Raw genomic sequence first — 25,486 nt, forward strand, 5'->3', positions numbered from 1 at the left:
GTACTGTACAGCCTAATTTGTATGTCCTTATTCTGAAAATCACTTAACTAATTATTTTTTATTCATTGTAGTGACATCAGTGAACGCAAAAATAACTCTGGTTGATAGATTAGATTTCAGTGTTATCATTTTTGTTTAGTTTTGTAAGTAGTACTCTAGACATTACCCGTTTTGCTAAATATTATAATATAAAACATTCATCCCGAATTATTCAGCAAAGAATACACATCACAAAACAAATGTTCAACCAGGAACGTTCCAAAAATATCGAAAAGAGTAAGTAAAATGAAAACAGGTCCAAAATAACTCTCGTTAACGAGCACTCTTCTTCATCCTTCCTCCCTGTTTGCTGAAATGCGTCGCTGAAATCAACTCCAAACAGAGAGCAGCAAGAGAATTCGCAACTCCTTCCATACTTTTACTACCAGCTCAGCAGCTGTTTAAACGTGTGTGTGTGTGTGTGTGTGCAGCTTCTGCGACTGTGTCGAAACAATAAAAGTGACCACTCCACTCGAGGCCGGCTATCAGTAATCATCGAGAGTCGCACCCGTTTGGACACGGACTTACTTTTCTGGCTTAAAAGGTTTTGCTAGTGCGCAGTAGTGCTTAAGTTTGCAGTAAAGTTCAACGCCAAAATGATCAAGAACGTGGACAAGGTTCAGCTGCTGAGGCAGTTCAACAAGCTGCTGGCGGCGTCCAAAGCTGGGGCTGGAGCCCGCGGACGTCCCGTGGCAGCGGTGCTGGTCCAGAAGCGACCATCTTCTTCGTTTGTCAACCAAAATGGTAAGTGTAATAAAAACCATGAGTTTGTCATGGAACAATAATTATAGGGAATTTTACTGAAGTGGGGTTTTTCCTTCAATTGATACCTCTGTGTTGCAGTAAACTAGTTCTGCTGCATAAATTGAACTTGTTTTGTCTCAATTTTATATTTTTTTCAATCTGGAACAAAAAAAACCTAGTTAAAAGTATTGTTAACATTATACTAAAATTTATTGTAACAAATTGTATTTTTTTAACTCAACAACTCAACTCAACTAAAAAAAAATGTTAAGATTCTATATTAGGAGCTGAAATGAAGTTTTAACAATCTAGAAACAAAATTTGGTACAAAAATTCTGTTCAACTTGCCTAACCCTCAGCAGCCCAATAGTTGGTTTATAAATTCAGATGGTGGTTTGTCTCGTTCCGTAAGACTAAGCTAATATTCCGATTCTATTTAATTTTTATTCAATACATCATAAGGACAATACAGAGTGCAAAATTGGCAAAGGGAGCGCGTGGTCGTAAAAAATATTCGGAGTGAAAAGTGATTTTTTTTTGTGATTTTCAAAGCCTTTCCTATATCTTCGTTGATCGGAAGGCACGGCGTCGGGTGGATTGTGTTTAAATTTTTCGAATAAGGTTTTTTTTGCGTTGAAAAAGCCATTTCTATATAATGATCGAAAGACGCACTGACAATTTGGATCGTCGAGTTAATAGTGGAGCAAAATAACTGTGTGTGAGTGATTTTGTGTGTTAACCAGAAAGACCTTCCCATAGCATCGTTGCTCGGAAGGCTCGCCGACGGGTCTGTTATGAAAGTCCTCCCCATAGCGTCGTAGCTCGGGAGGCATCGAAAAGCCAATACCTTATCCTACTAACCCAAAAAAAAAAAATAATCACGTGATGCTTGAAGGAGATGCTGTGGATTCAACGGTCTCAAGCGGTATCAACAAGTATAAAGCGAAAAACTATGTGCTTGATGAGTCTGCAACTTCAACTATCGGACTAACATTCCTCCCTTTCGTTGAACTGCAGGCTTCTTGGGAGGGCGCCGGTATTGACTTAAAAAGTAGAGATCTTTAGAGGTTAAACAGTGAACGGATGGTTGGCTCCAACTGATCATTTTTGATTCATTGTTTAACTTCAGCTGATCTGTCAATAACGGAGTAGCAGCTCATTGGCAGTCAACCATGCTCATGCTCATGCTCAATACATCATAAGGCCAATACAAACATTATTTGTAGTTTTTGTCTCTCCCCTTTCACACCTTTATTTTTTCCAAAAAAACATTTAAATTAAGAAAAAATCGGTATACATTTCAATAAGATGATTTTGTTTTTAAGGTGACACGAAATGTTTTTCCTTTTGCTGGACAATGTTATTTTTTAAAGTTCCACAATTTTGATCTCGGTAAAATTAAAAGAAAATTAAAAAAATGACACAATTAAATCATTCTTAAGAAAAAATCTCTTGATAATTTATTTCATTGTTTTTTTTTAACAAAAAACAAATTACAAAACACGCCTCTGATTCTGATTGGTCGTCAACCTGGCAATATTCCCTCATAATCTCTTCCAGATAATTCGTCTACCCAGCTCAGTGACCTGATGTCTGTGTATAGTACGCACGCAAAATCGCTCCGCCATAATCGTCACAATGCCCTAATCACGAAATTTATACTACAAGCTATCACTAAGTCAAGCCAAATCGGTCAAGTGCCGCCAAGCAACGGAACAGAAATTCTCTCTCTTTGCTTATCAGCAAACACGCGACTCTTTTGCGATTCGTGTACTGGAATGAAAAAAAAAAGATTAATTTAAATCGTAAGCCAGAGAGAATGACGCTAAAAATATAGACGGTGGAATGTGGTCAGGTCGGAGAGATTAAAACATTAACGGTTGTACGCACAATTCTGAATTATTTGTAATCAATCAATGAAAAAGCCTTTCGATAGAACACAGGAAACAATTTGGAACAAGTTGCGCGTCGCAAATGGCGTCACTGGACTGTACAAAGGTTATCATCAAGAGTATAGTTGGGCAATGGAAAGTTCCCACGAGGAATCCAACTCGAGTGCTTTAGGAAGATTGATGGCAAATTTGTGAATCGGAATCATGCGTAATCCTTGGCGTAATCAAAAGTTGTAGATTTTTTTGTTTTAATTTAAGACTAGATTCATGCATTAGTATTTTTAGAAAAGTTTTAAAATAGAAATAGCAGCTAGTCCATGGTTATAAATTCTTAAAAGTTGCGCTCGAACTTACTAGTTTATTCACTTACCTATTTTCAACAAACAAATATTAAATCGGCATGTTAACGTTAGTTTTTTGCAATTTTTTTATTTGGTGGTCTTGGAACGTATACCAACCAACAAAATTTCTGCGCAGGTTCAACTCGAAATTTTGTTTGATTTTTAATATTAATAGATTTTTTTTGAAAATATTAAAATTTTCGCAAAATACCGTATTTTTTCGAAAGTACTCAAATTTTTATAATTTGCAACATGGGTATCAAATAAAGCGAAATTTTGTATGCCTTTTCACTCTATTAGAGTTATTTTAAATTTTCACAAAATACCGTATTTTTTTCGAAAGTACTCAAATTTTCATAATTTGCAATATGGGTATCAAATAAAGCGAAATTTTGTATGCCTTTTCATTCTATTAGAGTTATTTTAAATTTTTACAAAATACCGTATTTTTTCGAAAGTACTCAATTCAATTCAATTCGGTTTTATTTGTGAATAATCAATTTACAATGAGTTCATTTAGGTACACAACAGAGTTTTGGTGTTCCTTTCAGCTGTGATTTACATCGTAATTCAATCGAAAAATTATTACTTATAACTATGGAATAGACAAGAGTAAGAAAAAGTTTTCAAAAAACTTATAGATGTGCTTGATCATCAGCTCTCCGAGGGCCAGAAATTGCTCCGCCTTGTTACGGCAGCTCCGAAACCGCGTCATCATCTCCCCCGCGAGAGCAAAGAACTCCGGCAGGGTAAAGAGATCTTCCCCGGTGACTCCTTGCTGGGCCGCATCGCCGCTACCGGCAGCGACCACGCTGGCAAACGAACGCCCCCATCCAGGAGGGATCGCTGGGTTGTCCGCTGGAACCGTACGCTGCCCAGCTGCAGGAACGGCTGCGCTCGTACTTCGCTGAGGAGAGTGGGACGCTGCTGCTTTCTTCTTCCTCTTTTCCTGCTCCTCGAGGTAAGCCTTGCGCGCGACGCATCCGCGGTAATTGCCGGTATGGTTGCCGTCACAGTTCGCGCACTTTACGCGCGGCTTAGTTTGCTACTGCATTTTCCCCCAAGTCCGCCTTTCGTGGCAGTGCGCACGCCTCCGAGAGGTGTGACTCACCGCACTTCACGCAGCGGGGCCGGAGGTTGCAGTTCCGCGAGCCGTGGCCGAATTTCTGGCAACGGTGGCATTGCGCTACGTCTGTCGGGTTCTTGGTGTAAAACCGCCAGTTTACCCAAAACCGTCCAGTGTCTTAGTCCGCCGCAGATCTTGGATCTTGACGGTGCCGCGGTCGAAGTACAACAGGTACAGGGTGTGTGTACCTGTGACTGTTGTCTTTCGCGAGAGCACTTTTATCTCCCGTGGCTTTATTCCGGCGTTCGAGAGGTGTCGCTTCAGGTCGGCGATCGGACGGTCTTGGTAACCCTGCAAGACGACCTTAACAGGGGGCTTCTCTGGGTCGTATGTGTAGAAGTTGAAGTTGCTACGCTTCAGTTCTTCAAGCACCAGGTCGAAATCTTTCTGTTCAGTGTGATCACTTGCACTGCCGACTTACCGATTTTCAGACAATATCCGAGGCCTTCCAGCAACTCGTCAACATCGTCCGCCAACGTGTCCAAAACAAAAATTGAGGTGGTCTTCGTTCCGTTGGAGAATTGTTCTTTTTGACGTCGGCACTTTTTCCGTGCACGACCATCATCGTCGTCGTCGTCGTCGGTAGTGCTGCTACCGTCAGAGTTGTTATTTTCTTCGTCGTCGCTCAGCATCTGGAACTCGTTCCTGATGGGGATGTTGGCGGATGTTGATGTGCCACTGGTCGTGGCACCGGAAGTACCGGAACGGGTTCGCACTGGTGATCTTGGGACATATCCGGGATGTAGTAACTTTTGTCGATGCCTTCAGCGCTGACGCTCCCCTGCGCGATGGCGGCCGACACGGCGCTGGTTTGTTTACCTTTTTGCACACGGCCGGTAGACGAACTTCGCGGGTTTTTCGAGGCCGCACTCGAACTGCCACGGCCACGGCCGGCCTTTGGCATGCTGCAGGAGCAAACTCGCGGCTAATCACGGTAAACTACGGCGAAAAAAATCGAAAAAACGATTTAGCACTGAGCACTTGACTGCTGCTTGCTCTCGTGCGTACACGGAGGTGTGATTTTCGAAAGTACTCAAATTTTCATAATTTGCAATATGGGTATCAAAAAAAGCGAAATTTTGTATGCCTACACTCTATTAGAGTTATTATAAATTTTCACAAAATTCCGTATTTTTTTCAATTTTTTTCAAATTTTCATAATTTGCAATATGGGTATCAAACAAAGTGAAATTTTGTTAGCTTTTCCACATTAATAGAGTTTTTTGTGGAAAATATAAAAATAATCAAATTTTTGAAATTTGCTTATGGGTATCAAACGACGCAAAATTTTAGATGAAGCATACACAATTTGAATCTATGTATGAAGCATGCAAAATTTCGCTTCGTTTGATACCCATTTTAGAAAGTTTGAACATTTGAGTATTTTCAACAAAATACGGTAATTTGTGAAAATTTTTGACTTAAAAAACTTAAATATAACAAATTGAAAGAGCAAATGAAATTTCAGTTCGTTTGATACCCATGTTGCACATTTTAAAAATTTGAGTATTTTTGAAAAATTACGGTGTTATGTGAAAATTTTAGTATTTTCAAAAAAAAACTCTAATAAAGTGAAAAAGCATATGAAATTTCAATTCGTTTGATTCCAATATTGCGTATTTTGAAAATTTGTGTATTTTCAAAAATAACGGTAATTTGTGAAAAATTTAGTACTTTCGAAAAAATGCGGTATTTTGTGAAAGTTTTAGTATTTTACAAAAATATTCTAATAACCCTTTAACCCCTTCCCGCCCAGAGCAAAATCGAGATTTTTTACGTTTTTCACCATTACTCGTATCTGGGTCGACCAAAATGGATAAAAATTTTATGATTATAAGCCAACAATCTATACAAACTAAGGCAGGTTGAACTAGGTTGAAAAAATGCATGGTTGCAGAGAAATTTAATTTTGAAGACAAAAATTAGTGGTGCTCTGGAGTAACCATGGGCGTTAGAGGGTTAACACACATACAAAATTTCGCATCGTATGCCACATTTTGCAAATTTTGAAAATTTTAGTATTTTAAAAAATGGTATTTTGTGTACAAGTTTGAGTACATATGAATTTATATTTTGAATCTTACTAAATACCTACATTTTAAAATATATAGTTTTCGTGCATACACAAAAAATTTAACATGATATGGTTGAATTAATGGACTTTTGAAAGATTATGGCCGATAGAATTATCGAAATAACGATAACGGTAACGATAGATTACCATTATCGTCCCGAAAATAACGAAAACCATTGTTGTTATCGTTAGACGATAATTTTATCGACGATAATTTTATCGATTAACAACGTCTCCATTAATATGAAAAAGCTTTTTTTAATCAGGAAAGTAAAACACAACTCGATTTATAATATTTTCCTTCCGCCATACCGTGTAAACAGAATCTTGGTACCTTAACCTTATTTCAACTCTTTAAAGATAGATCAATGCAAATGTAGTTAGAAAATATGTTCATGAATGCTGCATTAGTTCGTTGCTTGGGTGCTTGTGTCCTAGGTGCAGAATAGTGGTTCGCAAAGCGGCCTCAATCTAGAACTGCCAAAGCGGAACCAATTTACTGTTCGCAAAATGATTCCATGAAGTGGGAAGTATTGTAATCGATCTATAATTTATATTGATTTTATAATTAATTTATATTTAAGATATTCAAAGTCAACAAATCTTATAAAGAGGGATGAAATCAAGATTAGCATAATTCGTCGCTAACATTTTAAAAATAATTTTAAAATTTTAGCGATGGATTTTCAAAAATTATGAATGGCACCTGCCAAATAATATTGAATAATCTTACTCCGATATTATCACTGCGCATCAAAGATACATAATCTCGGAACTTTCATTCCGTTCCTCTTCTGATTCACAAATTTTCACTCACTTCTGACGCAATTTTTCGTCTCGTGAAAAACAAAAAAGAACTCTTTTGGCCGCCCATCGAAGCTCTTAATTTTTCAGCAAAAACTCAACAGATCCAAAATGTTTCAAAACAAGTCACTTCAGCAGTAAAAAATATGTCACGCTTGAACTTGAACATAGCCTTCTACTTTGTTAATGTTTACAACTGTGGTGCAGTTTTAGTAGTGAGGAGCAGTAGGGAGCATTCGCAAATCACGTTACGCATTCTTTCTTTTCAGCACCCAGCTTGTGTCCTATCTTTTTATAGCAGATGTGTCTCATTTTATAATTTATAAAATCAAAGTACAGCAAGATTTTTTTGAAAATTATACTCAACATTTCAAACTGTGAACGGTTGATCAATAAGAAGCTTGGTTTTGTAATCAAGAATGTAGATTTGACATTTGTATTGGCCCTTAATTGTTAATAAAAAATATTTAAATTTGTTCCATTGCTTAAAATTGAGTATTTTTTCGTTGTTGCCATGGTGATATAATTTGCATCGCCAACAAAAAAAGGCTTACTCTTTTAACACAACATCCTTCGGACCAAGTATTGTACTTGTAAATCGTGATTGCCGTGAGATTTATTTTTGTTTTCAAATCCTTACTTATTGACAACTCATTGTTCCTTATGTTGCTAACGTCACTAACAACAAGTGAAAGGAGCAAACAAACTTGTTTTGTGTTTCCATGTTTTAAAAAAACAGTCCTTCGCTTTGCTCTGCTTAGTGAATCTGCTTCCCTGATTCATTGAGCTCATTGATACTGTTATGCCTTAACCCTTGAATGCTCAGTGAATTTTAAAAGTTTCGCAGGTTTTGGATTAGATTTGCTTATTTGAGCAAAATTTTGTTTTAAGACAATTTTATAAATTAATGCAAAATTTTCTCAGTTAATTTATTGATGTATTATCAACAAAGGTTAGTCCGTCCGGCTCTTGGTTGTCGGTGGTGGCAAGTTCAAATGTATTATAAGATATTCAATCCACTCTATGCTGAGACTTAGTTTCTACCCAACATCTGTTCCGAAAGCATCCTAAATTGTGTTTTTGTTCACTTTCAAAGAGTAAGTGAGAGTAAGTTATGCTTTCGACTGAATTTGTACTTGAGTGATAATAAAAGTGCAGCGTCGTCACGTGTAAGGTTTCGCGATTAGAAATTTGCTGATGAGAAAGGAAAGACTGCGGGCAGGAATAAACAGTACAGAAATAGACCACGGGAAGCGGATTGTTTTTCTCGGCTGGGAGTTAAAAATAAAAAGATGCTTTAATGATTGCAAATTTGTGAGAGAATAACATGAGGTTCTATCAACGTTTTACAGAGAGAATTGTTGAAAAAATAACGTACATTTTCTTCAAGAAGAAATCAATCAATTGATTAATCAATTAAAAAATATTTATTTCCAGATCTTTGCGAATATATTATTTATTAGAATCAATCAACATAATTTAACATAACATAAATTAAGAAATTCAAAAATCAACCTAAAAACAATATAAAAATGTAATTGTTTCAACAAAATTTGTTCAAATCCCAAACCGAAACCTAAATTTACGGATTGTTCTTCCTTCCAGCCAAGATGTCCTCGACGGTGACCGCGACCAAAACCGCCGACCTGGGAGACCGCCCAGGAGCCGCTTCCCAAGCCGTGTTCGACCGGGAGGACAAGTTCGGGGCGCACAACTACCACCCATTGCCGGTGGCGCTTGCCCGTGCCAAGGGCGTCTACGTGTGGGACGTCGAGGGCAAGCGGTACTACGACTTCCTGAGTGCGTACTCGGCGGTAAACCAGGGCCACTGCCATCCGAAGATCATCAAGGCCATGACGGAGCAGGTCGAGGTGCTGGCGCTGACCTCGCGGGCGTTCTACTCGAACGTGCTGGGCGAGTACGAGGAGTACATTACGAAGCTGTTCGGGTACGACAAGGTTCTGCCGATGAACACCGGAGTCGAGGGAGGGGAAACGGCATGCAAGCTGGCCCGCAAGTGGGGCTACAAGGTGAAGAAGGTGCCGGAGAACAAGGCGAAGATCGTGTTCGCCGAGGGCAACTTCTGGGGTCGTACACTGGCGGCGGTTTCGTCCTCGAACGATCCGTCAAGTTATGAAGGATTTGGACCGTTCATGCCTGGGTTCGAGCTGGTTCCGTACAACGACACAGCTGCGCTGGAGAAGGCCCTGCAGGATCCGAACGTGTGCGCCTTCATGGTGGAACCGATCCAGGGTGAGGCCGGAGTGGTCGTCCCGGACGAGGGATACCTGACCAAGGTCCGCGAGCTGTGCACCAAGTACAACGTCCTGTTCATCGCCGACGAAGTCCAGACCGGACTCGCACGAACCGGTCGCATGTTGGCCGTTGACTACGAAGACGTCAAGCCGGACATCCTCATCCTGGGAAAGGCCCTCTCCGGTGGAATCTACCCCGTGTCAGCCGTCCTAGCCAACGACCCCGTCATGCTGTGCATCAAGCCCGGTGAGCATGGTTCGACCTACGGCGGAAATCCGCTCGGCTGCAAGGTGGCCATGGCCGCTCTGCAGGTTCTCATCGACGAGAAGCTCGCCGAAAATGCCGACCGCATGGGACGCAAGCTGCGTGAATCTCTGGCCGAGCTGCCCAAGGATGTCGTGTCGGTCGTTCGAGGAAAGGGTCTTTTGAACGCGATCGTCATCAACTCCAAGTTTGACGCGTGGGAAGTGTGCCTTCGGTTGAAGGAGAATGGACTGATTGCCAAGCCGACTCATGGGGATATCATTCGGTTCGCGCCGCCGTTGACGATCACCGAGGAGCAGATGGATGACTGCTTGCGGATCATTAAGGATACGGTGATGGCGTTTGCAAAGGGACTGTGAGGCGTTTGAAGATGGGAAGGAAGGAGGAAGAAGTATTAGAAGTAAGTGCATTTTATTTTAGAAGATTTTGAATTTTAGATTTACGTTTTATTTTTTTCCAATACATGGTATTTTACAAGTTTTATCTAAATAATAAAAATTGTTTTATATGATGATGATGACATCGTTCCTCACTACTATAAGACTAAGGGTCAATACGCACCTCCCAAAAAAGAGGCCAAGAAGTGTCTTTACAAACAGCAGAACAAAGGAGATTTTATGTTGTTTTTATGTTTCAACGACATTTTATCAGCATCATAATTATCTGAGTGGGCGGTGTTCTTCGTGCTGGCCTTGGACATGGAACTTATTGCATACTTTGAGGCGATTTACGTTCTATGCTCCAGTGCATCGATTTGTTTTCATGATGGAGACGCAGGGTCGTGTAGTGGAAATAATTGTATTGATAGTTATTTTAAGGGCTAAACAGTTTTTTATAATTTCTCTTCAAATTTATTATTTCTTGTATTTGTCGCATTAAATAAGTTTATTTATAGAAAAAGCATTTAGTACATCGTATCTAGCCAAATATTCTTATATCATCTTCAATTTTACCTTGTCGTTCCTCCACTCCTCAAAAATGGCTTATTCGGCGCCGTATGAACAAAGTACACTCCCCCCGGTTTGCCCTTCAATCGTCGCGCTTCAAATCCCCCCAGCTCTACCCTTCCCAGCGAGCATTCGGCATGCAAGTTGTCCACATCGGCGCATCGATTCGCAAAGTATCCTTTAGCCTTAAGAGACTCCTTGAAGTAGTCCACCGCTCTCTGGTGACTGCAGCTTAAGCTCCACCCGCATCCCGGCTGCGAAGTTCCACCATTTGGATAAAATCAGTCGTTCCAATATTCTTGAAGAATCCGAGCGCTTTCCCATTGGTATGAATGACCTCCACGTACTGCGCGTCATCTGCGGACAATCTCTCGTGAGGTTTCTTCACGCGAAACAACGGCGAAGCCGGATCCAACCCGACAATGTACCCAATCTTCTGACGAGTCTTCTTCCCCGCCAACCCAGCAATGTGCGCCCCCAAACTGTGTCCAACCATTCCAATCTGGTCCGACGACTGTCCAAACTCCAGCAGCTTATCAATCGTGGCCGCGACCACGTCGGCGACCTGCGGCACCCGATACCGAGCCACCGGATACAGCAACGTCTTGGCACCCTTCTCCCAGTCCACGGCAATCACGTTGACATCACCCTGGTCCAGGTACTCCTTTGCCAACGGGTCAATCACCTCCGAATCGGTACTCCCCAACCAGCCGTGAATCAAGATCTTCGTCGGCAGCGCCATCTTGAACCCGTGGTGATCGGGCAGGAACTGAATCTGATCGAACCGCAACTCCACCGGCTGGTAGTTGTTTGACCGCGCAAAGAACCTAAACTTGACGTACTTGGCCGCCTCGAAGGTGCTACCGTTGCGGCGACTCTCGTGGACCAACATCCGCGACACGATCTCGAACTCGCCGTTCTGGTCCGGTAGCCGAACGAAGTTTTGCTCCTCGTCCCGGGGGAACAGGATCTGCGGCACGAGCGTGTCGCCCTCGTTGTCCAGCTCGTACTCCAGATCGTCCAACTCGAGCGCGAAGCGGCCCGTTAGCGAGGATCGGAAGTAGTCGTCATCCTCCGGGAAGACGATGGGGGTATCTGCAGAAATGGCAATTTAGAGAGGTTAGTCAAGAAATTATTCAAATTTAAACCACCAAGAGCCTCCATTAAATTAAACTGATCTACCAAACTAGTTTGATGGAAGCACATGGTGGTTATGAATCGTAAGCTTTTTGAACAAAAAGATGGATAAATATCGTTTATTTTAGGACACAATTAACTTCTATATGACCTTCAGCAAAGTTGTAGGTTAGGATAAGATAATTAAGAAATTAATATTACACTCTATAAAATAACAAAAAGCGAAATTCCCCAAAAACCTTATTTTAACATTTTTTCAAAATTATATAAAGTAAAAGTAAAGAACACTTAAAAATTTACAAAAATCGTTTTTTTTTTTAACAAAACTAAAGAAAATCCTGAGAAAATTCAGTACAATTTTTCATACAGCCTTCCAAAATCAGACAAATTGAGGCCGAGAAAGAGCATTGTAAAGATTGAAAACTAAGAAAGTTTAAATTATCTTAGTGTTTTCCAATTTTTCACATTGTCGACAGGTTACGGATTCGGTCGTATTTCTAAACAATTTAATTTGTCATTTGTCAATAATTTTTATGAAAACTTGTTTACTCACTTCTCAAAAAGCTTTTTATTACTCGATAATTGTTCAGTAATTCCATTTGAAAAGGGCATAAACCGAAAAAAAGTTCTCTGATCGAGCTCAAATTTTTTTCTGGGGTTCCTTGGCCAAAATAACTTGATCCGTATTATTTGTTTATTTGTTTTTTGTTTGGCCATTAGCGTGACCTACACCTTGATAGGGTGGTCCCAATATTGGTAATTTTCCTCAACTTTGAAAAAAAAAACACAGATTTTTCAAAAAATCATAATACCGCGTAAATGGAAGGTTATAAATTGCCCTTTCAATTCTGAATAACCAAGCTTAATATTTCAAAAAGTCGTATGAAAACTTAAAATGGCGTTTTGACCTTGTCTGGACCAAATGCTTATTTCTGAAAATATTTTTGTGTGTCTTGTGACTTTGCCTATGTTTCCTATGTTGTATTTTTTCCTGGGGTCAATTTTGGCTGTGTTTTTCACTAAGATTATTTATATTATGAACAATAATTGACTTCATCATTATTGTTCATCATGATACTGATATTCGGTAAAATTATGTTCATTTTGACCGGTTCACCGATCTAAAATTTACCGATATTGCAATTTTTGAATTCGGTAAAAAAATCTATGTGTGTATTATCATTATATAGTAGGAAATGTGAAAAACAAGAAAAAGATTGAAAAGTGACTACAAAAACCTGAAAAAAACTAAAAAGGTTAAAAGTAATAATAGGAGGAGGTAAAATAAGCCAAATACTATCAGAAACAAATATAAACTAAACATGATAAATGCAAATTAAAATGCCGAAAATGAAACAAGTTAACCATAAAACAAGAGAATTCAAGTTTCTCGTAGAACCTCCTAAACATGAAAAAAATAAAAAAAAATCGAAAAAAATGAGTCTTAGAGATTTAAATGCATGCAACAAACTTTTAAAGCTAGTTTTCAAATAATTCGCTAAAGATCATTTTTGGATTATTTTTTTTCTTTTTTTGTGCGTTTTTGAATCCTCCTGGAATCATGGTTACTCAAAAAACAAAAATAATAATAATTTTGTTCATTTGACCTTTTAAAAAAAATCTGATTTGTCGATTTACGATAAAACCCCTTCAAAATTTTGTGGTTATCTCAAAATCAACCGCAAAAAATTGCTTGTTAACGTATCTATTCAAGTACCACAACACATCTAATAATTTTCAAAAAAAAACATATGGGACCAGATCAGGTTAAACCAGTTCAGGAAAAATTGAGTGACAAAAAATTTTTCAGTACCCAGAAAAATTACCTCCTGCTCCACAAGCGGAAAGAGGTTTTTTTGATTGTTTTAAGCATATGTGCAAATTTTGAGCGAAATTTATTGAGATAAACTCATTGATACCCGAGCCAAAAGTTGGTGAAAAAATGCTTTTCATACAAAAATGACTTTTTTAAACCGCTAATAACTTTTCAGGATCAAGTTTCAAGGTTTTGGCTTGTTCTACAAAATTGTAGAGCATTAAATTTCCAATGAGAAACTCACTTTTGGGAATATGTTGATGGAAGAAGCGCACCGTGCAGACCAAACCGTAAGGAAATTTGTTTTCTCATACATTTTTTCGATTTTTCCCATACAAACTTCACCTTCGAGTATCAATGGGTAAATGTTGACCGATTTTGCTCATATTTGGCCCAGAGTCCTAAAATAGCTCAAGGAACAATATTCAGCTTGTGGAGCTAGGTTTTGAGAAAAAGTCCTATATTCTGGGCACCCTAACACACAGTCGAAAAGAATACTTGAAAGTGAGTTTAAACTTATTTAAGAATTTCATTTTTCGAGTGATTTTTTAGCCAAGGCAAAAAAGGGTTGGGTTCCACTATTTCACTAGTTCCAGCCAAATAATTTCGTAAAGAATTGCTCACTCTGTTGATGGTTCGGCTGCTTATTAATTTTGAAACATCTCATACCCTTAGTGTCGTGACGGTTAAACAAGGGCGTCTGTGTGAAGTGTCCCTACAGCCGTTACAAATTTCCGTTGATTTGGGAAACTTCTTTTGATGCAAGCACCGGTATTCGCTGTACAGATTACTGGACATATAAAGATGACGAACTGTTTGATCAAGCGAACACCAAACAACACACACCGTGAAATCTCATCACACGCGTACATTGTAAGCCGCACCTTATTAAGATCCATTCATCACACTCAGTAAGAGTTGTGATTGTATTCCAAACCAGTTTTTTTTTTTTCAAGGCAGTTGGAAATATTACTTCCTGGTTCGTTTGCACCTATTCAGTACAGCTGAACATAAAGCTCATCAATCATTCGGCACTTTATGTTCTGTATGCTATTTCAACACTTTGTTTCAATTTCAAAAGAAAGGTTGAATTCGTGGAGGTCAATTTTCCATGATAAGGATTAGCCGCGTCGTGAGTCAGGGTTAAGTTGCAAAGTAGCAGCCGCTTGAGGTGAAGCCATCCATCATTTTCAAGAAAAAAATATCCTCACTCTAAAATGCTCGATATTTCTGTCAACTTGACGAATATTTGCATCTAAATAATTTATGCACTTATTGTACCCAAAAGTGTTTTTCTTTTAAAGAATGAATTTCTCCAATTTATAGAATTTTATGTTGTAATCATTAATTTATGATAATATTCATATTAATACAAGGAATAAGAAGAAAAAACCAAAATGAAACGTCATGTGTAACTATTTTAAACAACTTTTAAAAGGAATTTTGTTAACATATTGCTCGGCTTGAAAAAAAAATTACATTTGAATAAAAATCATGGCAATGATGGAAGTCGTCACCTTAACGTTTTAATTTTAAAATTACACTGAGAGACAACTAGACAGCTTGGCTATATATACTAATACAACGTGATTAAATTATGCGCATTCTACTGGGAATTCCTATCACATAAGATTATATCACCTCACTATTGGATTCACTTTATTGCAACTAGTTCACATGGAATCAGATATTTTCATAATTGGCCACATTTTCCGGTAATTTCAAGATGGTTCCGTTTTAATTACCTGCTTTCAACAGCTCAAACAACGCCAGGAAAATCCAACATTTTGCAGTTTTCCTCATCTCTTGAAGTATCAACTCTAGTTACTTATGATGTATTATTTTTATTGAAAAACAAACAATATTCAGATTGCGCTCCTTCTTCCTTCAACAACCGGCATCGACCATCCTCGCGACTCAACTGGCGTTGACGATTAAATTGCCGAGAGTTACGTGCATCGGGAAGTAATCAGTGATGTGGATTGCTGTTTAATTGCAATTATTATGTGTTTCTTCTGTAGTAGTGAAAAAGGAGATTCTTTCAAAATTTCTTGTCGTAAATTATGTTCAAAACTATATATTTATAAAATACAAAAATTTAATGATAATGCGGCACCATCGGAGCCACCACCCGTTTGACATCCTTCAGAAAGGGCCTGCTCTCAGCGGTGTTCATGTAGTACACGCCACGTGGTTTGCTCCTCATACCACGTGTTTCAAACCCTCCGAGCGTCGCGCGTCCCAACGAGCACCTTTCACCCAGCTCATTCACGTTGACACACCGATTGGCAAAGTTCTTCACCTTCAGCGATTCCCGGAAGTACTCGACCGCCCGCTGGTGACTGCAGGCCAAATCCGGAAACTCACAACCCGGCTGATTGCTTCCACCGTTCGGATAGATATCGACCTTCCCAATGTTCTCGAAGATCCCCAGCGCCTTCCCGTTCGTGTGAATCACCTCCACGTACTGCGCATCTCCCGCGGCCAATCGCTCCAAAGGTTTCTCCAACCTGAACAACGGTGCCGCCGGATCTAGTCCAACGATGAATCCAATCTTCTGCCGAGTCCTCTTCCCCGCCAACCCAGCAATGTGCGCCCCCAAACTGTGCCCGACAATCCCAATCAAATCCGGCGTCTGACCAAACCCGACAAGTTTTTCAATCATGGCCGCCACCACATCGGCAACCGCCGGAGCATGGTACCGGGCCGTCGGATACCAAATCCGATCCGCACCCTCCTCCCAATCAACCCCAACCACATTGACATCGCCCTGCTCCAAATACGCCTTGGCCAACGGGTCCATCACCTCCGACTCGGAACTGCCCATCCAGCCGTGGATCAATATCTTCGTGGCCAACTCCGGCCGGAATCCGTACCGACTTGCCAGCAGTCCAAGCTCGTCAAAGTCCAACTTGATCGGCTTGCCGTCGTCGGCGCTGTACCTTGCGTAGAACCAGAACTTCATGTCCGCGGCCGCCTCGTAGCTGGAGGCGTTACGGCGGCATTCCCGTACCAACGCTCGGGGGACCACCTCGAAGTGGCCGGACTGGTCCGGCAGTTGGACAAAGTTGCGCGGTTCGTCCCGAGGGAAGAGCAGCTGGGGGATCAGCGAATCGCCGTGAAAGTCCCGCTCGTACTCCATGTCGTCCAGATCGAGGTCCAGGTCGAGGAGGTCGTCATTTTGGGACTTTGGGATGAAGGGAAATGTGTCTAGAAAATTTAAAAATATTTAAGGCCCGTTTTTTTTTTTTACTTTAAAAGTTGTTACGTGAGAAGTGTTTTTCAAACGGTACCACGGTGTATTTTTCGAGACCTCAAAGATAAAAAAAAATCGGTATGTCTGATATTTGGTACCGTGAAAGAAGGGCTCTTCCCCGACATTTTGCAGGGTCTACCAAAATATTTCGTCGAGGGGTCTAGAGCAACTTTTTTTGAATATTATTTTTCGATTTTATGGGATATTTGTTCAAAAAAGTCACAGAAAATTGGTGTATTCATGTTGATATCTCTCAAACTTTTTATGAATATGCCTTAGGGACTCTAATCAACTATATTTGACCAATATTTGACCTTCACAAAAAAAATCGACCAAATTTACCAGATTTCTAGCATTCTTTGAAATTACCCCAAAATCCAAGCTGGAAACCCCGATACGACCGCAAGTTAATCTTTTTTTTTGTACAATTTTTGATGAAATTACAGTAACACATTGCCCGGATACAAATCGAGCCAAACATTTCATTAGGGCACAAAACCAAAAACCGCGATTCGAGAAAATCGCTTGCAAAAAGTGGACAACTTGTTTCAATTCCTATTTAAAAAAGAAGCTTGACTGATGGTATTTTTACTGATGATACGATAAAACACATGATTATCCTCAACTCTGCTTAAATGCTTCCTAATTTTTGTTAATTTTCGCAATATAACTTTTCACTTTCCAACTGTTGTTCATAATGGGCCCTTTCTAAATGCAATTTCGAAGAGAGCTGAAAGGGCACTAAAGCGCTATAACACACAAAGTTCCTCAAGTACGAAAACTTAACGAAAAATAAAAGGGCACATTTGAACTTTTTTTTTTTGGTTTGCAGTAAACATGGTTATGTGCCCTTTTGTGTTTTTGATTTTTTTCAATAGGAAATTGTTTGTTATCAATCTGATTCTTGGAGGGCATGTAGGGAGTGTACTAATGAATGGAATAGTGGAATAATCCCGAATGTTTACGTTTTGGTTTTGTGCCCTAATGAAATGTTTGGCTCGAAATCACATTGTAGAGAACAGTTTTCTGAACAAATTCCTTAAAAAAGTATCAGTTTTCATTCAATATAGGGTATATGACCCTATTTTGGACCTAGTACCTATTTTGGACCTATTTTTATTAATTGAGGTAGTTCAGGCTTTTAAAGTACGAATTCACTGAATCCAACCAACAGAAAGTGTAGGCTGGATCGTTTTGTATCTTACCTCTTCCAAAAATGTTAACATTTTGGATTATTTCCGCTTTTTCAGCCACTTTTTCCAACGCCATTCGAACTTCCTTTCATTTTCCTAGCACATCGATTAGGTCCAAAAATTCCGGCCTCGTTGCTTATCAGATTATGCTCGCGACACCTTGATGATTTTTTCTGTTTTACACTGACACCAAGCAATTTCGTCCGGTTTCCAAGCAATGTAACTGTTGTTTATTTAATTCTTTCTTGTTTTCCGTCACTAAACCATTGAAATAACTATTCTATTATCGAAAAAAACTCATTTCAAAATATTTTTTCAAATCAGCCGCGTTGGATCAGTTTTTGGAGCTACTTTGCCGTTGGTTCAAGGCTATCACCAACACATGCATAACAAGGTGTTGCCAGTTTTGTTTATCAATTTATTTCGATATTTCATTGAAATTGATTGAATTTTTTTAATTTAATATTTTGAATTGAATTTCTTTACTGTAATTATTTGAATGAAATCTAAGTTTTAAAAAGCAAATGATTAACAGAAACAATGAAAATATGTTTTTTAAACGATAAAAATGCAAATTGATGCTAGAGATTTAGATGATTGTTAGGACCGATTGCAAAGTATCCCAAAATTTAAACTGATGTAGATTTATTTTTGTATTAACATCATTATCACCAATTTAGCCGCATATATTTTTAATTTTTGCTTCAAAAAATGCAAGCTGGCTACCCTGTTGGAATTGAAGAGGAAACGATTGAAAAACCTAAAGGGTCTAGTTCATTAAATCGTCAGCTGTCACCGTGACAGGAGTTGTCAACATCGCTTACGAGTGGTTTTTGAAAAAGTCGTATGAATTAAATTTAAAAAAAACTTGAGTTAGTTTTAAAAAGATCCTAAGCGCTAGTTTTAAACAAATCAATTTTTCGATTAGTTCTCGAACAATTTACGAATTATAAATAAAAAATGCTTTGAATTATCATCTGCACGTCTTTTAAATGCTCTTTACTGGAAAACAAACAAAATTTGGTTTGGTTCAGAAAAAAAAAATCAAATATGTGTCGGAGATCGTGATGGCTTTTAAGACGTATTGCAAACTAATCAGAGAAATATACATATGGAAAATATATTTTTGTAAGTTTTATCTGATTTTTGCATATTTATCTAAATATAGTTTTTAAAAATGCAGGTATAACGACATGCTGATTCATTTTGGTGAAGGAATTCGATAAATTGAATTTAATACAGAATATTTTACAGTGATGATCATTTTTTTTTCGAAAATGATCAACGGCTTCACCTTAATGCGATGTTAACATTATGAATATTATGATTTGAAATTTATAGCAGGGATGACTTTGATAGGCTTGATGTTTTTCCGCAAAATGAAGAGTAAAAATTGAATACGTACGGAATGGTATGGAATCATACTGACCGTGGTAGAGAAGTGCTCAAAGTACCTCATGAAGAACTTTTTATGAAATTTTGAAAAGTTTAAAAAGTATGTTAACTATAACTAAGAAAATGTTGATAAATAGCATTATTTTCATCTTCTCAACGTGTCATGATTTTTTCAATGAAAATGATTTTGAATCGTAAAACGGAATGCATTTTCGGATTCTTCGGACAATCTTCTACTAGGAAAAGGTAAAATAAGTAATATAAATATTATTAAATATTATTTGTTTTTGAAACATAATTTAAAGGCATTTCCAGTAAATCAAATTTCATATAAAATGAGAAAACATTTGATTCATTCTTTAAATTCAGTTACACATGTGATATAAATCCATAATTTAATAAACAAAACTAGTTTCAACGAATTTCAGGCAAAGTTCTGAATTTTTAACAATATTACCCAAAATTTATATGTATTATATTAAAAAGCTTATAAACATAATTAACTAAGTATTGACATAAATGATTTTCTTAAAAAATATATCAGCAACCTAAGTGATGGTAAGTTCGAAGTAAAAATAATGTTTGAAAACCTCAAATCTGCTTTTAACAAGACAAACTATGACTATCAAAGGCATCCTGGTATTCAAACAAAGATTTTTTTTCAAATATTACATTGTTTTTAAGTGCAACATGTAGTTAAACTTTTTGTCAAGCAACTGTAAAGCAACTGTAAAGTTTAACATGACAGATGAGAAAGTTTCACACCAAGTTACAAGCTACAATCTCCCTTTAAAATTTCTTGATTGTTTAATAATATTTGAACATAAGCTCTGCGTTAAATTTAGAACCTTTTTTCATTGTAACTTATTATGTATCTGTGTCATTCATTTAATTTTAAGATAAGGTGTTGTTATTGCGAGTAATAACGGGTTGTCTTTTATGTTCTAATGCTTGAACAATTAGGTCGTAAGAATATGCAAATTTTAAATAGGACAGAGACCTGCTAAAGATGTGTGAGTTTCCATTCAATATGATTAAAACACGTTTTCAAATTCAAATCCATTGTTTCATCATAATTGTTTAATTTCTGAAATAAATATTTTCCAAATTATAATCGTGGATAGGCCCTTTGGTTTATCAAACCGAGTTTTTGTAAGTGTGCGTGTTGCCGCCGCACGCCGCAATTCGAGTTGTCCAAATTTCAACCAATCAGAGTGTGGGTAAAAAAAAATAGGTTCAGCGATGTCTCCAAAATACATTCAATAAGTCCAAAAAGCATCCAAAAAATGTTTTACTTGAAATGCTTATTACAATGGAATGGTTAAATTATTTTAAATTTTCAATAGTACACTTTGTTAAGCATAAATTAAGGCACAAAACAATCCTGAAACGAGCCAAATTAGTTAGACCGTTCCTGAGAACTTTGCGAAATATGTTGACGCTTTGCATAGTAGGTCCAAAATAGGGCCATATACCCTATGCACAGATATGTCCAATTTCCTGAAATAAATATTGCCTTTCTCCAAAAATGCCTTAATTTAATTACCTTTCACCATGATACGCACTGCCTACTCAGATATTTTTATGATGATACAGTCGACTCTCTGGTTGTCAATATCCAAGGGACCGTCGAGGAAAAGAATCATCAGTTTATGGAACGATGCAAAATGAAGACTCGATTGAAAATATTTTTTTCTTGATACCCAGCTATGGGAGAGAATCATGGCAACGTCCTTCAAACAAAAACAAACTAATGTCAAACGACCTTTAAAGCTTCGTTTCGCCACGAAAAATGTCTATGCAAGCCATGAGAAAGTGAAATTATTGACAACCCGAAGAGATTTTTAAAGCAAACAGAATCCAAGGGACCGTGGAGGAAGAGATCCTTCAAGCAAGGGAAAATATCGAGGAATGAAGATAATTGAAGTATGCAGATTGAAGGGACTGAAAAATTCATCGATAGGTGGAGAATTATTGATATCGAGAAGATCGACAGTAAGAGAGTCGACTGTAATATTTTATTGAAACATTAAAAATTATAACAAGTTTTGATGAAATTCATGAAAATTGTTCTGTATCATTCATTACAAAACTCAGTAGGCAGTGCCCATCATGTGAAAGGTAATTGAATTATGAAATTTTGGAGAAAGGCACTATTTATTTCAGGAAATTGGGCATAACTCTACTTATATTGAACCAAAACTGATAAATTTTAATGGAACTTGATCAGAAAACTGTTCTCTGTAATGTGATTGATTCTAAAATGTTTTAAAATGTAAAATGTTTTAAAATGTAGGTAATGGTGTAATGTGGCAGAGGATTGAAAAAATAATTTTCGGAGCCTACTGGGTAGTAAACAGCTTATTTATTAAATAATCCATGTTTCCATAGTTTAATGCTCAAATTCGTATCCGGGAAATGTGTTGCTGTATTTTCATGACAAATTGTTCAAAGAAAAGATTTATTTTCAGCCGTATCGGGGTTTCCAGCTTGGATTTTGGAGTAATTTCAAAGAATGCTATCAGATATAAATTTGGTTCGATTTTTTTTTGGTGGAGGTCAAATATTGGTTAAATATAATTGGTTAGAGTTCCTAAGGCATATTCATAAAAAGTTTCAATATGAATGCACCGATTTTTTGTGACCTTTTTTGACAAATATCTCATAAAATCGAAAAATAATCTTCAAAAAACAAGTTGCTATAGACCCCCCGACGAAATATTTCGCCGGACCCTGCAAAATGTCGGGAGAGAACCCTTCTTTCATGGTGGCAAATATCAGACATATCGAATTTTTTATCATTAGTTTGTTCTAAAAAACATACCGTGGTACATGATTATGAAAAATGATATGCCAGAGTTATTTATGATTTTTCGAGAAAAGGTTTTGTTAAACAATATCGAACATCCGATTGTAAACCTTTGTAGAAGCATCTTTGCAATTTTTCGCTGAGTAAGATCTTTAGGAAGCTCTATCTGAGAAATTCTCCACCAAAAAAACGGAAATGGTTTTTTTTTATTATATTGTTTGATTTAGTTCAAACTTTGTGAGGTCCTTCCCCATGACCAAAAAAGCCATTTTATGTCATTAGTTCACCCATACGAGGCTTCAAGGCTCCATACAATTTTGGCAGCTGTCCATACAAAAATGGTGTGTAAAAATTTTAAAATCTTTAACTTTTAAAGGAGTTTCTAATCGATTTGATGTCTTCAACAAAGTTGTAGATATTGATGAAGACTATTCAGAAAAAAGGTAGACGAAAAAAATTAGGCCGGTTTTTTGATTCACTTTTTCACAAAAAATCAAGACCAAAATCCGTGTTTCTTCTATTTACGTTTTTTTTTTGTTTTGAAATGTTTTATGGTACAGAAAACCTCAACTTTTGAGCCATAGAGAAGTATGGACAAAATAGTTGCAGCCGAGTCATGTTTTTTTTTTAATGTGAATAATGTTTTTTGGAATAAATGGTGTTTTTCTGAGAAAATATAAATTTGTGATAGCAGTTTTTATTGTAAAATTAAATTTGAATTAAAAAAGTGCTTTTCAGATTTTTCGATACAGTGCATTGTTTTCAAGATATAGATTCAAGATTTGCTTTATAGGTATATGGGCGAAGAGAAAAACTTTAAATAAAATTTGTACCAGGCTTATCATTCAAATTATAAAAAATGCGTAAAGGCATAGTTTTGGAAAGTACAAAAATTACTGCATACTTATTTTTACTTAAAATATAGGAAATGATCCACCGTTAGGTTGTTGGTGCCTTCCTCACATTTAGAGGTCAATGCAATCCAAAATAGATACAAAAGGGCGGACTATTCAGTGGTTTATCAACATGATTCATTATTCATACCATCAGATTGGGTAGTCAGATCTTCATAATTCAGGGCACTTATGTGCTTATAACTTTTGATAAAAAAAAACGGAATCGACGTAACACCTTATAATGTGGCCCTCTTAAACCTTGCGGTTTCGTCAACGGATCCACAGGCGTGTATCGTTCTTTTTGCGACAAGACTCCGCCTCCCGGGTCTCCTAAGTGTGAAGGTATGGGCACGGGGAGAGGGCACCGAATACCTATATTTACACTTAGAATTTTTTGCGTCCGCCCCGGGATTCGAACCGGCAACCTCTGGATTGTGAGTCCAGTGCGCGGTCCGATTGATCCACACAGGCAGACATAATATATAACTTTTGATAGGGTTGTCAGATCTGCAATCTATTCAACTCGTTGAAAATGTCTTTAAATTACCTATCCAACGACAAGTCGCGTGATATATCCGGACAAGATTTTGATCGAAATATATGAGATCCAGCCTCTAAAAAGTTCATAAATAACACTTAAGTGCTTATAACTTTTGATAGGGTCGTCAGATCTTCAATCTTTTGAACTTGTTGAAAAGGTCTTTCGAATACCTTAAAATTGTTTTTAGCATAACTTTTGAAGTACTTAACTAAACTTTATAATTTTCAATAGCGACCTATTTGATCCTAAGACGGATCGAATGAGACCGAAACGGTCCAAATCGGTTCAGTTAGTGACGAGATAAGCCAGTGCAAATTCATTTTCGATCAACATCCCGCCACACACACAGACATTTGCTCAACATTTGATTCTGAGTCGATATGTATACCTGAAAGTGGGTCTAGAAGTTCAAATTAAAAATTTCGTTTTTCGAGTGATTTTATAGCCTTTCCTCAGTAAGCCAAAGTTGACTCCTGATAAAATAACATTTTTAAAAACATTTGCAAAATCACATAAAACAAGTAAATCTTCCAACACAAAAATTTTATAAAATTTTAAGGATGACACTGTAATTCTATAATCGGTCTGAGTTGTGAATGGTATTATGGCTCAACAAAAAAAAACATGCAAAAATAAGTATTTATAAAAAAATGTTTTTTTTTTATTTTAATTTACTTTTTAACACATAACACAACATAAGCGAAATAGAAACGTCCGTTATGAAATATAGCGTTGACTGTGTGCTATCTTGTGACATGTCTGCTGGAAAAAACACAGGACAAAAGCGACGATAGTTCAAAAGTTGACTTTTGATCCTCTTAAACACTTACAAAAGAATTTGAAAATCTTTAAAGTTTGTCTAAATCAAGTTTTTGTGATAGAAAGCTAAACAAAACAATGCTAAACAATTATTTTCTGAAAAGTCTTCTACTTTGTCGTAGAAATCAAAATGTTTTCAAAGCACTTTGTTAAGGGACAAAAAAAAAGAAACCAAATTTTTCAAAATTTCTTATTTTGACCAAAGTTTGACTCAAATCAAAATATACAATATTAAGTATAGTGAAAAAGAAAAAGATAAATAAAAAGAGTTTTATTTAAAATGTCCTATAACCACAAGGAATCCCACAAGTTGTAGGACCTAGAAAAAACTCTAGATCATATTGATCAAATTATTAGATAATTGATCTAAAATGAAAAGGTTGCCAATTTGCTTCTACAGACAAACGCAATGTTGCCCTTGATTTTTTGTTTAAGGGGTTACATACAATCGTCAATTTTTTATATCAGTTTTCAGTGCATAAAAAACAATTTTTAACTATTAGCAAAATAAATTTTAAGACATTTAGATCAGTGTATAGACACTCAAGACGTATCCCGTGTGCATGACGAAGGTCGATTTATTTTTTCTAAACAATTTTTTTAAATAGAGCTTTGTCATGCACACGGGATACGTCTTGAGTGTCTTCACCCCAATTTTCGGTAATCGTAGTAATCGGGTTCGCAAATCGTCTGTTACTCAATTTAATCATAAAATATCTTCTTTTTCAGATTTTCTAAGTGTATGTAACTTCTTAATACAAAATTAGTCAATTTCGGGTACAATTTAAAAATGAACTCACCTGCCAGTAACTCTTCAAAAGCAAATATACAAATTAATATAGAAATAAAATGTTTCATCGTTTAAAATGCAACCACAAATAACACCCAGCTCATTTGACGAACGCTAGAAGACTGAACGATTCGTCGGGAAAAGGCTCACTGTTTATTAGATTGATACAACTGATACACGAGATGTTGGTAAAGATCGTCACGACTTGCAAACTCTCTCAACAATCGTTGTTCGCGATTTGATAAGGAATGAATCAACGCACTTGGAAAAGTCTCAGCAGTGATGTAAGAAGGAGAAGTTTCGGATTATTTTTTTTACCAAAGTGTGAAACAGCGGTGATTTTATAT

General features: G+C 37.3%; 3 protein-coding genes across 5 annotated transcripts; 1 reads left to right on the forward strand and 2 right to left on the reverse strand.

Moving 5' to 3' along the window:
• The first annotated feature begins 427 nt into the window (after positions 1-427).
• On the forward strand, positions 428-10,032 carry LOC6035873 (ornithine aminotransferase, mitochondrial). 3 transcript variants are annotated; one of them, XM_001845935.2, is made up of 2 exons: positions 428-783; positions 8,626-10,032. In XM_001845935.2, exons 1-2 carry the CDS (start codon positions 636-638, stop codon positions 9,897-9,899), a joined length of 1,422 nt encoding a protein of 473 aa, XP_001845987.2. In that variant the 5' UTR covers positions 428-635; the 3' UTR covers positions 9,900-10,032. The 3 variants fall into 3 exon arrangements, with proteins under 3 accessions (XP_001845987.2, XP_038110216.1, XP_038110217.1); XM_038254288.1 differs by lacking the exon at positions 428-783 and adding an exon at positions 8,009-8,127; XM_038254289.1 differs by lacking the exon at positions 428-783 and adding an exon at positions 8,054-8,117.
• On the reverse strand, positions 9,990-15,349 carry LOC6035874 (lipase member H-A). The gene is given in 3 exon segments (XM_038254291.1): positions 9,990-10,770; positions 10,773-11,582; positions 15,186-15,349. Coding segments are annotated over 3 exon segments (1,149 nt in total). The 5' UTR covers positions 15,244-15,349; the 3' UTR covers positions 9,990-10,489.
• A 152-nt stretch (positions 15,350-15,501) lies between these two features.
• LOC6035875 (phospholipase A1) lies at positions 15,502-25,245 on the reverse strand. Its single transcript, XM_038258226.1, has 2 exons — positions 25,150-25,245; positions 15,502-16,650 (listed from the first exon to the last, which is right to left on the reverse strand). The coding sequence occupies exons 1-2, from the start codon at positions 25,205-25,207 to the stop codon at positions 15,539-15,541; spliced, it is 1,170 nt and encodes a 389-aa protein (XP_038114154.1). The 5' UTR covers positions 25,208-25,245; the 3' UTR covers positions 15,502-15,538.
• Positions 25,246-25,486: the final 241 nt, after the last annotated feature.

This window comes from Culex quinquefasciatus, chromosome 2 (assembly GCF_015732765.1).
Source record: "Culex quinquefasciatus strain JHB chromosome 2, VPISU_Cqui_1.0_pri_paternal, whole genome shotgun sequence".
NCBI lineage: Eukaryota > Metazoa > Arthropoda > Insecta > Diptera > Culicidae > Culex > Culex quinquefasciatus.